Below are 18,487 nucleotides of genomic sequence, written 5' to 3'. Positions count from 1 at the left end.
ATTAAATTAGCAATGCCCATAAAGCCAACTGGCTAACTGGCCAACTGGACATCAGGCCAACTGTTAAATCATGAAGCAAGCCACTCGCATCCATAACAACAATAACGATAACTCTCACAGCATGTGCGCAGAGAGCGAGAGGGAAGCGAGTGCGGCTGGTGCATCTCATGACTGCACGCTCGGATGCTCATTTTAAATTGACTTCAAACGTTGCTGCGTGACGAGCAGCATGAACATGGACACGGAGCATCATACATAGCCATGGCCAGGATGTCGGTCTACCCATTCCATTCTCATTCTCATTCCCATTCCCATGCCCATTCCATTTGGCTCAGGACACTGCAGGCACGCACGCATTTTGATGCCGTGACGAACGTGGACAGGCTGCTGGCAACTGACTGCCGATTGCCCACCAACTGACCGCCCTTGGCTCTCTACCCTTGCAGGCTCCATTCACGCTCCAAGCTCGAAGACCTCACCTACTTGGTAAACCACCAACAATATGGTTAACACTTTGTGCTACTAGTGAACGTGTTGCCTTTAATTGTGGCACATCATTTATGAATGTATCTCTATCTCAATCAGTGTCTGCTGTGTGAAGGCAAGTGCATTCAAATGGTCTGCGCAAATATTTTATCCATGTCGTGTTTCAATCCCATTTCGATAAGCAGCTGGTCATCAATTGAGAAAGCAATTAAGTTACTAATTCCTCACATGACCACTTCAACCTGCTGCTCCCTGAATTTTAATCTCCATAAATTCGTCAATTAAATTCCATTTATATTGTAGATACTTCACTTAGATAAATGTAAACATTAGTTAATTGGTGAATTGCTATCGAAATTAATTTACAGAACGCAACCAACAGCGACAGCCATTGGCTGGAAAAGACTTCAAGGCCAGACTTCTATCTGCGTCTTTGCGCGAGTAGCAAATGAAAAAAGTTGAAGCAAGGGGAAAAAAAGTGGCAGAGGAAAAACGTGGCAAGGCAGAGGAAGTGACATGCACCGGGGTGGTGTGTGTGTAGCACAGTGGCAAAGTGGCATGAGTATGTACAGCAAAGTGTTCAAGAAATGGCAAACTTTTTTGATGCTCCCAAAAACTCATTAAAAAGGATTTGACACGTGAAGTGCGAAAAACTTTTTATTTTTATATTATTTCCCTTTTACATTTTTTATGGCAACGTGTGATGGACTTCGCTGTGTGTGTGCCTAAGTGTGAATGTGAGAGTGTGCGTTTGATGTGTGTGCTGATTGCCATTGGCAAAGAGCAAAGGCTCACATCAAAATCAAAATCAAACTCGAACAGCTTCGACTCCAACGCCATCTCCGACTGGAGCTCAGCATGTGAGTGTCGCTAGAATTTGTGGATTGAATTTCAATGGCGATTGATGTCGACTGCAAGGATATAGTATGCATGTGTATAGGTTTTGTGTGCACACCATGAATACATACAGACACACTCGCATGTGCAGGTGTTAGAATCAACTGAGGCTGAGGCCAAAAACGAGGCTGTGACTTGGCTGCGAGTTCCGTTGGCTTTTTGGCTCATTTTATGATAATGTTCAAACCTGGCGTTAATGAGCTCTTAAGCTTAAATAAGAAACGTGATTTAGTTACTAAGTAAACTACCAAATAGTCGGCACCTTCACATACATACTGTAGAGGAGAGAGAGAGAGAGAGAGAGAAAGAAAGAGAGAAAAGGAGGGAGAGAGTGCGAGAGACAGCACTCAAGTAAGGGGTAGCCGTGCAAGTTTTTGGTAAAATCTGCGCTTAATTTGAAAAGTTGGCTAAAGCAAAAAGACCTCTCTTTCTATGTTCAGCAGGTGTAATAACTGTTGAAATATACTCACTACTCTCAAACACAGATACTCATTCACGTATACATACATATTAGAACAAATACCAACACATTCCCAATCGAAGTCATTGGAAGCCAGCAACTTTTTGCATACAACTTTGCCCACTTAATTGCCAAATCAGACGAACAGCGAACTAATGAAAAAACTTTTCGATTTATTTGCAGCATTTCTCCGATTCTGCAACTAGTGTTTTGTTGTTGTCTCCTTTGTGCTGAATTTGTCGTTGTTGTTGCCGTTGTCGTGCGGCATGGTCAGTTAGCAACACGTAATCATCATTCTGACTCATGTCAGTTTTAATAATTTTTGTGGCTGTCAAAAGGCCAAAGTCGAGAGCTAATCAGAATCAGTAGACAGAATTAGTATGGGACACAGACGAGTGAGCAAGAGGCAAGCACAGTGGCAGGGAATGGGGCAAGTTGGGAGGGAGACGGAGGCAGAGAGTTGACAGTCCAATGTCGAACCCAAAACCCTTTTCATGATATGCAAATCTCTTCGAAATTGAAATATGCAGATGTTCGTTTGAAAATGTATTTTACATTTTATGAAATTTGCAACATAATAAATTCGTTGGGGCGTCTGTCATGTTGCGGGACAACTTAAATTAAGTAATAACTTTTATGCGTCTTGACCTCACACACACAATCAAATTCACACACATACATACTCGAGAATGTTGAGACAGATACAGTCTGAATTCGTATTAGCTCGTTGACATTTTCTTGGCTGGCTTTTGCCTTTGTGGTTGAAAGGTTGAGTGTGTGAGACGCACAGGCAGATTTTCTTATTAAACTTATACAAAAGCGTTAATGCCGGTCTCTCTCTCTATGTCTGTGTGTGAGTGTGTTTGTTGTGGGGGGCTTTTTGGTATGTTAGGGTTAATTTTCGTGCCAGTCCAAAGGTTAATGTGATTAATGTTTACTTAATGAAATGAAGTTATCAAGTTGATTCTATCAATTTACACACAGACGCCGACGCCGTCGCCTCAGACAAAAGGACCTCTTAGGACTGTCAGATCTGGCGCCGGTGACGCTTCTCTGATGAAGGTGCCCCGATGGTATCGTGGTATTGGGATAGAATATATAGAATATGGCTTCAAATGCAAATAGCCAAGTGGTTTATGCTCGAGTTGATTCGGTTTTGTGCAAGCTTGAAAGGCATATTAGTTAAACGAGTTAGACAAACGGCTGCTCAAGTGTTGGCCAGGCAAATATTTGGCATTTTCACTCAAGTTGCCGTTACCACGTTGACTTGTTGTTGTCAATGCTGTGAAAGTTGTCTGGATGAATGTTGCTGTTGCTGGTGGTGTTGCCTTTGCTATTGCTGTTGCCGTTGCTGTGGTTTTCGCAATCAGACACCCTTTGCAAAGGAATTTAATAAAAAGCAGTTCAATTAAACGCTCTTCAGTTGGCTTTTCTTGCTCTTTCTCTGTTGCTGCTCGATTCGTTAATCAATGCGTTTAACGTTTTCAATCAAGCAACTGGCAAAAGGCTACAGGCAACATGATGAGGGTGGATAGCGCGGGGTGTTGCGAGGCAGCTCAAATTCAGTTAAGCATTTCACTTATTTGCATATAAATTGATTAAAAGAAAATACATACAAGGCAACCAACACACTCATACACTTATCCACTCGAGCTTCTCCATGTGTCAACGCAGCAAAGGACGAAAGGGTCCTCGTTTCTTTTTCGCATGGAGAGTATATGTATGTGTGTGACTGTGTCTGGTCTGACACTCGCCTCTATAGCTATAGCTAAAAGCTGTATCTGCATCTGTATCTGTGTCTGACTTCGCATCTGACAGTCTTTCTGTTTCTCTCTTCGCTTTGCTCTTCTTTTTTTTTGGCCATTTCTGACACTTCAAATGCGTATGATTGTTTCCTTTTGATCAGCGAATTGTGAATTGATTCACTGATTGAGTTCAGGTTCAGTTGATGCGACAACAACGTCAGCACACCCAAGAGGACACGTCACTTTCGACGTCACACCCAAGCGACTATAGGCTTACTATACAGACACGTTTACCAAATATCTGATCAACCGTTTTACCGACTTACTATGAGCTTTGATTAAGGTTTCAAGAGTTGCCTTGACACTGATTTTCCATAAAGAAAATTGCATTTAACATTTATCATCGTTTTTGCTTTGAACTGAGTCATCTTGTACTCCATTTATGTAAATAACATAAATTAGTTTGTTTTGAATTACGCTTATTGATTGCTTATAATTAAGTTGCCGGACGATAACAATTATACTTTTGACCGGTCAATGGCCGCTTTTTTATGTTGTGGCCACACGATGTCCACGAGGTCTGTTGCTTGGTTTCTTTACTCAACTGCCCTAAAAATAAATAGTTAGTCAGTTGGGCTTTTTTTTTTGGGTTTAGTTTGCTTTCAATTTGAGTGCCGTCATGTTCTTTGAGGCCGTGCGCAAGTCGAGTAGCCGTCGCAGGCGAAAGGTGAACACAGTTAATCAATGAATCGCTTTAAGAAGTTTTTTGGCAAGCTGGCAAATTCCCATGACAAAATTTATAAGGGGTTATAAATCCTCCAATTCATACGTCATACCTTATGCAGTTAAATTGCATTTAAAGCAGCAACACGGCAATGCACTCGATTCGTCCGCAGCATTGTTAACTTAATGGCCAAAGGACATGGCAGTGCACTTCAATCGGTCATTCAATTAAACAGTTGCACGAACTGTGTTCAAACAGTGTCAAGGGAAATTGCAATGTATGTAATTTGCCAAATTACTTAGCCCACTGAAACTTGAATCGACGAAACCATTTACTGTTAAGTACAATAATTACTTCAACTCCATAAAATTGAACATTCAAGTTTGCTATCGTTTACTTTCATTATTATAAATCGATTGAATATATTATATAATAAATGTCTAAATGTAAATTAATGATTTCGAATTGGATTTCTAATGGACAAGTATTTCGCATTTCGGAACATGTTGAAACACAGTGCGTGACAAAAAGAATAATATTAGGGTTTGAAAAAAATGTTGTTGCAAGTTTTGCGGCAGGGCAAGGTTGCAGATGGCATTGCATACTTTCAGGTGTTTTCATTTTAATCTACATCAATTTATCAGCAGAGTGAAAATGTTGTATTTATTTGTGTTTCTGGCGCTTCAACGGCGTCACATGTTTGTCTCGGGCAAACATTTGCCAGTGCAGTGCACAAAATTGCCCGACTGACAAGCTGACTAAGTGACAGAGTGACAAAGTGACTAACTGAGTAACTTACCGACGGACTGACTGCTAGTTCCAGCCCGCAACTTTAATTGAAATAAAATGTTTCCACAGCGGCGTAGCACAAAGACTGAACAGGTGGTCAGAAATGATGGGGAGACAAGTAGAGAGAGATATCGTATATAAACAGAGAGAGAGAGAGGGAGAGCGAGCGTAAGCAATTACGAGAGCGAGAGAGACAGTTGGAAACGAATGAATCAGTCAGACACAGTTGGCACGTCTGACCGGGTTTTGTGTCTGTGCGGCCCACTGTCTGTCTGCTCCATATGACTATAAATGTTTGTAAGTAAGTAACTAGTTTTGAACCTCACAACCCGCAGCCCACATTTCATTTCCATTCATTCCATTACGCTCTCACTTCGTCTGACTCGTTCGCAGTCTTCTCTCTCGCTCTGTCTGCGAGTGCTTAGCTGTTTATTCATTGCCGCCGCTTTATTTTCTCGTATTCAGTTTGCATTTCAAAGCCGCTAAAGTAACAAGTATCTTGGAGCTATCTGCGAGCATTCGGTTCAAAAAGAAGATACATTCGCAGCAAAAAGCAATCTTTGTGTAAAGTGAAAAGGGCCATAGAAAAAGATATACAAAACTCGCTGCTATGGACGTAAGCTGCTTGGTTATTTTTCCACCCATTTCCTATTCCCCATTCCCCGGTCTCCATTTTCCCTTTGTGGTTTTATTTGTGTGGCTAAACTTTACTTTATTTGCACGACCTTCACCTTGGGCTTCAATTAAACAAATTGCACTCAAGTGCTTTTACAAAAATGAAAATAATTTCGCTAAAAGCGGCAAGAGTTAAAACCTAACAAACATTGCAAGATCAGCTGAGGCTGTTCGATGATTCATACGACCGAGTTTCGAGTTCGTCTTTACTTCCACTTCTTCAGTTTGCTCCTCACCCTTGAGTTGCCTATTATTTGTTTATTTCTTTACGCTTCTGTTTATACAATCACTTTAATTATACTGGCTGCGTTGAGGTTTCATCTTAGTCACTTTTTATGCGAATGCTTGAAATTAAAATTACGTTGAATTTTATGCGATAATTAAACCACAAGTAAAAAACACATCAGTTACTTGGTAATCGACTTGAAGTTTCCCTGTAAAAAAAAACCGTGTATATTTTATTTTTCCAACATACAATTTGCCTCTGTAGTGGGTAATGAATCACAGCTACCGCAATTGAATACTATGTATATGCAATGTGAATACTTGAAATATTGATTGGTCTACTTTCTTGCTGTTCCGCTTTCGTTGCAGCCCTCTAATGGAGACCTATATACACTGGAAGCCAATTTGGTGAGCAAGTCGCTGAGAGAACTGACAGATGGTGCTGACAAGGATCCCATTACCAAGTTGCGTTTGCTTTGCCTGAGTCGTGGCGCAACAGGCATTTTGGGACTTGGCAGGTGAGTTCCATGTCCTTCGATTGATGGACTTTAAGTGACACATACTCTCTGTTATTTAACTATTCAATGTTCAATTAATTATTTAGAGCTTTTCGCGCCATGGACGATGACGGCAGCAAGGCCCTCAATGAGGAGGAGTTCATCTCGGGAATTCGAGACATTGGTCTGGATGTAACTGAAGATGAAATAAAAGAGATGTTCAACACGTGAGTTTTTAAATTGTTTTCCCAATGAATTCAACAACTAATTAGCTTGTTGAACATAGCTTTGATGAGGATGGTAGCGGATCTGTGAACATGACTGAGTTCTTGCTGAAGCTACGCGTAAGTAAAAACAATAAAATCTATGAACTGTAAATTCATTTTTGAAATTCTTTTTTAGCCCCCCATGCCACAGTGTCGTCTGGCAATCATCGATCAAGCGTTTGACAAGATGGACAAGGATGACGATGGTGTCATTACCATAGATGATCTAAAGAATGTTTACTCGGTCAAGGAGCATCCGAAATATCAGAGTGGCGAGAAAAGCGAGGATGAGATATTGACAGATTTCTTGCACAATTTCGAGGGTGGTCGTGGAAATCTTGATGGCAAGGTTTGTTTTTTGTGAAGAAAGTTTACTTATAAGCCATTCTTTTAATATTGCCAATTTATATTTACAGATAACTCGAGAGGAGTTCATCAATTATTATGCCACAATCAGCGCCTCAATTGACAATGATATGTATTTCGATCTGATGATGCGTCGTGCCTATGCAATGTAAGGATTTCTGTTCTAAACCGTCCAAAGGCTCAAGCTCAATACAATTCTGATTCTCAAGTGTCTAACTATAAACTTTTAACTAGTGTTTAGTCGCTCATGTTTTATTTATAACACACTCTTCGCATATTTCATTCAATAAAAAAAATAATCTTTTATCTGGTGAAACAATATGATCTTGAAATCTTCGAAGTGATACACCACATCGAACGATGTGGATGGAGCCTTTGTTAAATATGCAAACAAGTTGAAAGTTTTGTCTAAACATTTGTTGCTAGTTTACATACATTTAAGTGCAGTCCGGGCCAGGCCCATAATCAACCGAAAGCTAGCAAATCCAAGATGGCAATCATTGCAACAAACATGGCAGACTCTGAAAATCGTTTGGAATTGTCAGCAGCATTCGGTAACTCTGCATGTGTGTGTGTTGTGTGTGTGTGCGTGAGATGTAGTGGTAGTGGGGCAACTGTTTGGGGCTGGTGCGCCAGGCATTTATCACACAGTTGTCGCAGTTGGAGCAGAGGACGGTTTGAGCATTCAAGCAATGGCAGCCTAAATGTATGCTTTAAATTATGCAGACACCAGCTGAGATTGTCGCCGTACACACAAGATGTGTGTGTGTGCGTGTGAGTGTATGTGCGTCTGTTTGTGTGAGTTGTTTGTGCGTGGCACTGGCAACTTGTGCACTGATTGCAGGCAACTCATACGAAATTTTAATTGCCAATGTTGAAATTACGCAGCCAGTGAGAAGGCCCAAAACTGAAGACTGAGATCCAGACAGAGAAAGACACTCAGACACGGGCTGAGGGCAAAGAAGAGACAAAGAGGCGCACAGGCAAGGAGACAAATAGACATGGCTAACAAGCTCGCTGCAATCATCTTCAGTGTAAATCACAAAGTTACAACTTTGTAGTATGATTTCATTAAATTTTATTTACAGCCTTGCAACAATTTCAACTACTTCAGTTCTTTTAACACCCAGCAAACAATTGCTGCAAAGGGAATATTCATTGGATAACTTTGTATTTTACAATTTATTTACAGTTCTAAAAGCTTATGATTTAAGCCTTTGTTCAATAAAATAAAACATTTTAGAAATTAATTTTTATATTTCCTTTCCATTAAATCTTAAGAGCTTTTCCAGAGTATTTCACTGCTTAATCTTTTCTTTTACAGTCAAAGTTTATTTGCTTGCTTGTGTTTTGCTGCAAATTTAACTGCAAATATAAATTTACCAAGTTTTTGGGAAATGTGAAATGCGTGAACTGCTTAATAAAAAAATTTTCAATTGCCATTTATTTGAGCTTGTTGTCGTCTTCAACTTGTTGGCCACACAAAACCAATTTCAATTTCAATTAATTGGCTTCCATATGAGGCCCGAAGGCTCGTTTGCCATTGCTCCTCTTCTGCTACTACTATTGCCATGTGTCGAGTTGTTTTATGCTCTTAGAGCTCGAAAATGCCTTTTATTGGCTTGCAGTTTTCACACTTGGTTGAGTGAAGTGCCTGGAAAATTTGTGGATTTCCCAAAAATACCAAAATTTACTTGTCTAAGAGACTCGCACACACGCATGTAAACCTTTGCAATCGTGTGCACATTTGTTCCAAAATCTATTGAAATGTTTTGCAAATTAGCATCAGCAGTTGGCCACATAATAAAAAAGCTAACAACTGTCAGACCTGCCATCTTTAACAGACCGAGCTAAGCCTTTAAAATCTCTATTAAATTTAATACTCTCAAGGTTTGTAGATTGAAAGTGGGCTTAAATTAATTGTGTATGATAATACCTTGATTTCTGGCAGATTACACAAATATAATTTCCGTAGTCATAACTTTGTAGCATTTAAATCGAGAAACTACTGCTCATCGCGGCATATGATTAATAAGTTCTAATGATTGAGTCATTTATAGACATATTTGGCGTGGCATTTGAATATGCATTTTAATATGGATAAATTGAGGCATAAATTAAATGCAAATTTCAGTAGTTGTCAGTCTGTTAGTCTGCAGCTGACACTTAACCGTTTGTCTACTGAACGTCATGAGGTTCTGTGAAATATTTATTCGCCTGTATTGAAAATACTGTGGTACATACGAAAAGGACTGTGGTGGCTAATGCATTATTTAAATCTAGTTAACACTTTCCATTTGTTGTTGATTGAAAAAAAACAGTCGAACGAAGAGAAAAGGTACAAGAAGTGGACTCCTGACAAAAGCCAAATAGCCAGGACAGCGGAGCCGAGCACCAACATCACGAATAAAAGAGACCAGCACATAAAAATAATAATAAAAGGCTGGCCCACACTTGAGTAGAGTTGGTCCCGAACCGAACCGGTCTTGTTCGGCCACAGGGCACATCATTGAAGGAGTATTGAATAAATTTCATTGCAAGTTGAAAGGCGAAAATGGGACTCGGGCGAACAGACGAAAGCCAGTTGGTAGGCATTGAAGTGTGTAGTGACGAGGCTGCAAAATATTTCAGTCACGTTTTAAATGTAAAAATCTCAATCACGTGATCGAAATGCGCGCATTCAAAATATGCACAAGCGAAAACAGAATGCGACCCCAATAGACAGAGAAAAAAGGACAGACGGTGGCAGAGGAGAAGAGAAGGACGATGAAGGGGAGAGTCAGAGATAAACAACAAGTGAGCAAATGGACACGGACACGGATGCGGTGCAAGTCTCATCGACTTGTGCTTGGACTTGGGCACTTGGCCAACTCTAAATCGAAATGAAGACCAAAAATAAAATGCGACCAAAGGCTCTTAACAGGTACTCGTCCTTACAGGATTGATGATTTACGAGAAATGTCACCGTCGTCGGATGAAACGTTGCATGTTGCGGGCATATCTAATAATAAAATTGTTGATGATCTAGATCTGGTTGTCGTTGTCGTTGTAGCTCTTGTTGTTGTTGTTGTTATTATGTTGTTGATGATGATGCTGTTGTGGTTTCTGTAGTCACTGTAGTTTACAGATATTTTGTGGGCAGCTGGTGGCATCCGTCGCTCAAATTGCATAAAATATGCAAAAAGCTTAACAAACTGCGCGCATCGTTGATTGAAATATCGAAATCGAGTGCCATTTACAACAGTTCTGAGCACCTGCAATGTACAATACTGTGGGATAGATTGCCATTATTTTGAAATTATATTGTTGTGTTTGAAACTACATGAATGTATTTATAAACTGTTTAAAATTGTTTTATATTCGTTGGAGTCTTAAATAGGTCTGGCAGGAAAGATGAAATTTCTTTCGAAAGCCACACTTAATTCGATTTTTGTTCAAGTATGTTAACGTTATGAAATTTTAATCCTAATATTGATCCGAGGTTTACATATTTGCAACTTCATTTTCACAACATATTGTTTTAACAAAATCGTTTACCCCATTGTGCAATGTACACTAAAATACCATATTCACACTCAGCTACTCGCACACACACATACGCACATACAAAGCGAACTGGTGCAAGTGCACACAATGCGCTACAATTTCCGTTTCCTCTGCACGCAGCTCGTATAATTTTCACACCTTTGATTGATTGAAATGTTCGTCATGTTCATCATTTGATTTTCATTTTTATGCAACTCAGTTTTCATCCATTCATACGCTGATTCGACTCTCTTCTTGCGCCTTCAAACCATTCCGCCTTCTCCAGAGCACAGTATGTTAATTCTCTTTAATGAATTCTTGTTTAATTTAACTGTCGAGTAACTGCTGAGCTTAATTGTCAGTTATCGATTTAAAGCTTAATTGAGGGGACGATTTATTTAAGCGCTGAGCAATCTGTAAGTATGCGGCATACTCTTGTTTTAAATTACAATATAAGTAATATTCCATATCCGCTTATGTAAAAATTACTTTAAATTAAAAATCATCCATCTGAAAGGTAGGCGAAATTTATTTACGAAAAATCATTACATACATGTAAAGTATTTTTATTGAATGTAAATTAATTGTTTATTATAAATCGTGATAACTTGAATGAGTGAATAATACTACGCATAATATTTTATAACTACGACTTTTTTGCAGCAACGACTTAACACTTCCGCGACTTTTCAAGGAGTGAAGTGCGTTCGCAACTCTTGTTCTTCTTCATATTTAACAGAGTGCATGAGCTGCCGGATCGCTAAACTTATTATTAACAGAAGTGACCTGTTTACATTCGGCCCTCCTGATCTTCTTCATCTGTCCCAGATGACAGTAACTCCTCGTTGTCCATCACAAACCTCCAGAGCTTCATATTGTCGCAGCTAGAAGCAGTGATATTAGGCCCTTCAACATCAGCTGCCTTACGAACGTCATATCGCCCATTTCCTTCGCCTTTGTTATCTCGTATGGACCAAGATACTCGCTTGCCAGCTTGCGTCCGGCGACAAATTGCGTTCTCTTTATGGCGACCAGATCTCCAACTTTATATGTCTACTCTAGCCGGCGCTTCTTGTCGAAATTGCGTTTGTAGACCTGCTGTGTCTGCTCTATATTTCGTCTCGCCTCTTCACGTTGCTTTTGACGCTCATTGTTGAATTGACAGACCATCTCCTCCTCTAACATCTGCAGTAACAGATCTTCGGATTGATTATGCATTTTTGCGCCAAAAAGTACTTCAAACGGAGACATCTTTAAAGATGCATGTACATGTGAGTTGATGGCTTTCTGAACTGCGGCGACGTGCTTGAACCACTTGTCTGGCTCACTTGTTGACAGTTTTGATATGATCGACAAAATTGTTCGGTTAACCCGTTCAACCTGTCCGTTACCTCTTGCCACGCCTGTCGTCGTCTTTACGTGGTCTACCTTCATCTCGTCAAGGAATTGTTGAAATCCATCCGATGTGAATGCTGCTCCTCTGTCCGTAATAATACGCTGGGGCAGCCCGAACACATTGGACCATTTGTTCAACCTCTTCACAACTTCCTCATGGCCCGTCGACTTGGTTGGAAACAGCCATACGAACTTGCTGAATCCATCTACTGCCGCCAAAATGTACTTATATTGCTTAGCAGATGCATCCATGGGACCTAAATGATCCAGATGTAATGTGTGTAAGGGAGCATCGCCTTTGTCGATCGTGTTTAGAAAACCCTCTTGTTTTCCCAATTTCTTGCTGTGGATTATACATTTTATGCAATTAGAGATCAAATTAATTGTCTTACTCTCCACATGTGGGATCCAGAATTGCTGCTGGATAGCATGCATCGTCTTTTGTGTCGAAAATGACCAACTTCGTGTGCTGTTTGAATAACCTCCCGCTCCAGTGACCTTGGAACAGCTAGTAATTCGCTTCCATTAACATTTTGAAAAGAACGCCCCTTTCAGCTTAAATTCTTTATAAGGTCGTTCTTTAACGATTTCTATGATCGCCTTCATAAAATCGTCTTGTTGTTGCGCTTTCCTTATGCGAGCTGTCAGTTCGGTCGTTACCACCATACAGGAATTTGGGAAACGACTAAGAAAGTCTACATGCTGCATTCTATTCCCAGGGCGGTGTTCTGTTTCAAAACTGAAATCCTGCAAGTACAATATCCATTGCCCAACTTCTCGTGGAACCTCCTGTTTTTTTGTTGTAGCCTTAAATGCGGCGCAGTCCGTCAGCAGCTTAAAGTTAACACCCAGCAAGTAGGGTCTAAACTTTTGATGGCTAAATAGGCTGCTTTGACCTCTAAGTAATAGCTGTGTCTTTTTGATTCGGCGTCCGTCGTTTTCTTACTCCAATAGTAAATCGGGTGCATCTTGCCCTCGAACAACTGCAGTAATACAGCTCCAAAACCGTCTTTAGAGGCATCAGTGTAGAGCTCGGTCGGGGCATCTCTTGAGTAAATATGCAATACCGGTTCCTTCGTCAGTATATCCTTCAACTGCTGCATTGCCTGTAGTTCTGCCGTACCAATATGGAAATCTGCTCCCTTCTTTAAAAGATCAGTTAACGGGCGTGCAATGTGAGCATATCCGCGAACGAATTTTCTGAAGAATCCCGTCAATCCCAGAAATGACTGTACTGCTTTGATATTCTTCGGCGTGTTGAAATGGCTGACTGCTACAGTTTTCTCCTTTCCCGGCCAAATTTTACCAGCCTCAATGGTGTGGCCCAGAAAATTGATTTTATTTTGCATAAAACTGCACTTCTTCCATTTAATTTTTAAGCCATACTGCGCTGCTGTCTCCAAAACTCGTCTGGTCTTCTGCAAGCATACCTCAGGCGACTCGGCGTATATGATTATATCATCCATGTACAGCTGCATGTCTCCAGAGTTTATAAGGTTCTGGAATACAAACTGAACAAACCTTATGAAAGCAGCTGGCGAATTTTTAAAACCAAACGGCGTTTTATTAAATTCGTAAAGCCCTTCACGTGTAACGAAAGCTGTCATCCATTTGCTTTCTTCTTGAATTGGCACGTGGAAATAGCCATTCTCCAAATCCATTATCGTATACCAACGTGCAGCCTGCAAACTCTCAAGCACTTCCTCCATCAGTGGCACCGGAAAACAATCCATCAGTACCATGTTGTTAAGTTTTCTGTAGTCGACGCATACTCGCAGTGTGCCGTCCTTCTTTTTAACAACAACTACTCTGCTTGCAACATTTGACGACGATTTGCGTACGACTCCATGATCAATCCACTCTTCTACTTGCTTCTGTACAGCGGCAGCTTCATCTGGTGATAACCGAGCAGGTGGATGGCGAAACGGCTTAACCACTCCATCTGGCACTATCTTTAGCTCGACAGGACACTGTTTAACAACTTGCGGCGGGTTCTCGTAGGTGTCCTCTATCAACTGCTCGATAGGCTTTCGATATTTTGGCGAAACTGTAAAAGAAGACTCTTCGCAAATATTATATACGTCATACTCATCATTATGCATCGAGCTTCCTTCCATATTCAAAAAAGTATATCCTCGTTTGTCAGCCACCATGCGAAATTTATTGATGAAATCGTGCCCTAGCAGTACATCGTATTCCATTTCATTGCTAGGCACAACAATAAAATTTTGGTCAGTCGACAGCCGATCGACCACTACTTGCGCGTTGAAACATCCAGTTGGTTGTGTCGTGGCATTGCCCAATCCACGCAATACTGAGGCAGTCTTAGTAAGCTCTACGTTCTTCATTTGATCTACGATATTTGCCTTTATCAACGTCACATCCGACCCTGTGTCCACCAGACAGTCTACTTCAAGATTGTTGACTTTTATCTTTTGGTGCGGCTGTTCTCGTTTATAACTTTATTAACTTTTTCAACTTTTGTAGGACAATTACGCGAAATATGACCCTCTCGATTGCAACTAAAGCATTTTGTGCTGGCATTGCAATCCTTTCTTTTATGCTCTGTCGAACCGCAATTATAGCAATGCTCTTTTTTTCCAGCTGACGTCATTTGCTTGTTGTTAAAATTCGTTTTCTGTTGCTCACTCTTCTTTTCATTCACATTCAGCTTATCGTAAATCTCAAACTCTTCTTTCAATGACTTAAGTGACTTACATCGCAACATACTGCACTTATATTCATTTTTAATATCGAGTCCATTTACTATGTGATTAATTACAGCAATATCTTCAATGTCACCAAGCGCAGCTATCTTCCTCATTTGCAACATGTACTCGTGCATTGACTCATCTTTCTTCTTCTTTCTATCCTGCAGCTTCTTGTGTAAATCTGCACTATTGACACTGCATGCAAACTCTTCGATCACACTACGTTTCAGTTCTTCGTAACCGCACACATCTTCAGACTCCAGGAATAGCTTGGCTGTTCCAACCATCTTGCCTCTGGCTTGAACATATTTCTGTTTTTCTGAAAGCTCGTAGGCATCCGCATTTCTTTCGAAAATTTCAAACCACTTTTAACTGGTATCGATTTTCCATCGTAATCGGCCACAACTTTTTCAAACTTATCGGCTGCAATCTTAATCTGGCCACTTTGTTTTTCGTCAACTTCTATTTTCAAACTTAACAGCTGCAGCATTTGGTCAACTTTCTCAGATACACTGCTGGTCACTCTTTTTTCATTTTCCTCTTCCATTTCGTTCTCTACCACAAGTTCTAATTTCGACGTCACCTCTTCTTCTGCTTCTTTGTGTTGTACATTCGTTTTCTTTGCCGGCGTTTTTTTGTTTTTCTTTACTGGCGTATTCAGTGTAGCCATTGTGTATGTATCCCGCAACGCAGAAACGCAATTACGCAGATGATCACCAAAATTGAATTGAATTGAATTTTTTTTTGCAACTTCCACTGTAGTACTACTGCTTATTGGATTCGGACCTTTCAACTTATTTTGAAATAAGGGCTTCAACTTACAAGACCCTATTTCACAACTTTGCAACTGTTCCGTCTATCCGTATTTTCAGCAACAACTTTCAATTTTTCACACACAAGACTCACGACCGGTTGAGCCCCCAAATGTAAAGTATTTTTATTGAATGTAAATTAATTGTTTATTATAAATCGTGATAACTTGAATGAGTGAATAATACTACGCATAATATTTTATAACTACGACTTTTTTGCAGCAACGACTTAACACTTCCGCGACTTTTCAAGGAGTGAAGTGCGTTCGCAACTCTTGTTCTTCTTCATATTTAACAGAGTGCATGAGCTGCCGGATCGCTAAACTTATTATTAACAGAAGTGACCTGTTTACATACATATATATATATATATTTTTGGCAGCCCTTTTATTGTGTATACAACAAATTTTGTGGCCAGAGGCAACTGACCCATAATTAATCCGCCATAAATGTTGTGGGATTGCGTATACGCAGCGCTGGCATCAAATAAAAATTGTCGATGCATTAAAACACGTTTTAGTGTTCGAATTTGGTAAACTAAGCATCGAATGTTAAATGTTAATTTCCCCACAGCAATGACTGCAGCAACAGCAACAAAAACACCAACAACAACTACACACTCTCGGAGTATGTGTCTACGACTAGTGAAATAACAACCACAACTAGCAGTGACGTAGCAATTTTTAGATTCATTTATTTGCGTTTATGTCTGAACCAAAAATGAACATGCAAATGGCCATTTTATTATGGACATTATATTATTGTGCCAAAATGTGCTATTGAATGCATTAGTTGCATGTATTTTGTATGTGACAGTCTGTCCGACTGTGTGAGTGCGAGTGTGCATGTGTGTGAGCAAGTCCCGTTGCGGTCATGTATGGTATTCATATGCAAAAACAGCGGCAACAAAAAATCAATTTGTAAATGTTTTTAGTGCCGTTGCAACTTTGACATTTCACACTGTTCACAGCTGTTGCTGTTGTTGCCGCATTTGATGGTGGCCAATTTTTTTTTTTTGTGTTTGTTGTATTTTTATTTTTGATATTCGCTATACAACAGACAACTGCCAACTGACCCCATTGGCTGCAATGCCCGTTTGTAATTAGCGCTCGCCTGTCAATGCTGCCGCTGCTGGTGCTGCTATTCGGGGAGTTTTTGACCCCAATTGCTTTGTCACCATTTCAATTTGCAATTTCAGCCATTAACTAGTTAGACTCAATGCAATTAAACTTGCACTTGTGCAGCTCAGCTCAGAGTGAAGAGGACACAAGGTAGCCGAAGCAATTGCTATTGCAATTTGCAAGGAGCAAGCGAACTTTGTCCAGTCCTTCTCATTTCTCCATTCCGTCCATTCTGTCCAATCCGTTTCTGCCATGTTGTCAGCGGTCTGTGCAACCGCAGAATGTTGCTGCTGATGTTGCTGCTGATGCTATTGACGTTGTTGCTTTTGTTGTCGTATAGAGTGAAAGTGGCGAGCACTCAACACACCAAACAAGCAACACCCAACACTTGCCATCTGCCACCTGCCACCGGCCACCGATTGCCGTGTATCGACACTCGCGTAGTTGCATGTGCGTTCCATTGGAATAATTTGAAAATGGCAAAAGGAAAAAAATAATAAAAAATTGTATCTTCTCATTGAGTTAATTGCAAATTGGATGAAATTGTAATTTTACACTTCATTTCATGCAATTCATGGCTGATTGACAATTTAGTTTTTCATTAAGGTAACCCGCCCAACGATGGCACAGCACAGCCTCGAGATCCGAGCATCAAGCATCGCTTGGGCCCCGTTAACTTGATTGCCTTGCTGTGGCTGTGGCATGCAACACACCACCGAATGCTGCGACCAACACTATTTTTGCTTGACTGAGCCTGAGCATTCTAGTTATGGAAATAAGTATGTCATTTACATGGTAAAAAAACAAACGAAGGAAGAAGGGGGATGTATTTTAATATTGTATATGAAGACACATGTCCCAAAACATGTTGAAAGTGAGTAAACTGAATGGCATTTTATCGTTAAGTTTCTTGTGTTTAATATATTTATGAGAAACTTGCATGTTCAAGTTGTCCGTTTCCTCACACACGCACATCAATTATTGACTTCAATGCAGCAACCGCGAAAAGTTTTGTGCATGTGCATTGCAAATGTTGCGCATACGCAGTGTTGTATTCGTACGTATCAACAAGAACAGCAAACTTAAAGTTATGAATTCATAAAATATGTGATTTATTTGTAACGAAACTTTCATTCATCTTCTTCATGAATGCATTAATGTTGCTATGATGGAAGAGCCAGCTAGCATCACTTTTCTCCTACAATTTCTTGTAGTAGCGCATAGCTGAGAGAAAAAACTAAAGTTAACGCTGTCACGTTACTGGGGTGGCATGTGGAAAATATTTATAAAAATACGAAAAAGGGACAAAAACTAAGTAGCTGTGCCTGCGGCTGTGTGGCTGCAGTCGGTGCCTTTATGAGGACACGTGTGTCGAAACGCGTCGGAAATGTCAGTCTTATTTCCGCTTACAAAAAAAAAGAGAAAAAGCAGCATTCCAAGCATATGCAGTGAGGTTGGATGCTGCTGCTTTTGTTTTAATATTCATATTTTAGCATCAGAAATTATTCGTCGAAATTAAGTTGCTTTATGCACGCACAGCAACTGAAGGGCAGTGGTAGAGAAAGAGAGAGAGCAGAGAGAGTTGAATAGTGAAGAGAAGAGAGAAAAGCAAAGAAGTGAGCTTAAAAGCGACTACGACGAAAATGCTTTGAATTTAAAATCTGCAATTTTCTGTTGATTGCCGCACCGAAGCCAAGCAGCAGCAGCAGCGACAGCAGCAGCAGAGCAAGACAAGTGCTGCTGAAGGAGGCGGGTGGCCTAACCAACGTGCAGTTATAGTGTAACAAACAACA

The 18,487-nt window shown here is 40.3% G+C and overlaps 1 protein-coding gene across 1 annotated transcript; it reads left to right on the top strand.

Annotated features, from left to right (window-relative positions):
- The first annotated feature begins 5,557 nt into the window (after positions 1-5,557).
- Positions 5,558-7,524, top strand: LOC133838008 (calcyphosin-like protein). Its single transcript, XM_062268930.1, has 6 exons — positions 5,558-5,717; positions 6,371-6,519; positions 6,606-6,725; positions 6,785-6,842; positions 6,901-7,113; positions 7,181-7,524. Exons 1-6 carry the CDS (start codon positions 5,712-5,714, stop codon positions 7,280-7,282), a joined length of 648 nt encoding a protein of 215 aa, XP_062124914.1. The 5' UTR covers positions 5,558-5,711; the 3' UTR covers positions 7,283-7,524.
- The last annotated feature ends 10,963 nt before the right edge of the window (positions 7,525-18,487 follow it).

This window comes from Drosophila sulfurigaster, chromosome 2R (assembly GCF_023558435.1).
Source record: "Drosophila sulfurigaster albostrigata strain 15112-1811.04 chromosome 2R, ASM2355843v2, whole genome shotgun sequence".
Classification (NCBI taxonomy): Eukaryota; Metazoa; Arthropoda; class Insecta; order Diptera; family Drosophilidae; genus Drosophila; species Drosophila sulfurigaster.
The sequence above is the reverse complement of the archived record's forward strand: the minus strand, read 5'-3'. Positions and strand labels throughout refer to the sequence as shown.

Bases quoted from the DNA above. Each gene is read 5' to 3' on its own strand.
- LOC133838008 (XM_062268930.1), top strand. The intron at 6,726-6,784 runs GTGAGTTTTTAA...TGTTGAACATAG, and splicing joins ATAAAAGAGATGTTCAACAC to CTTTGATGAGGATGGTAGCG. The intron at 7,114-7,180 runs GTTTGTTTTTTG...TTATATTTACAG, and splicing joins GTGGAAATCTTGATGGCAAG to ATAACTCGAGAGGAGTTCAT.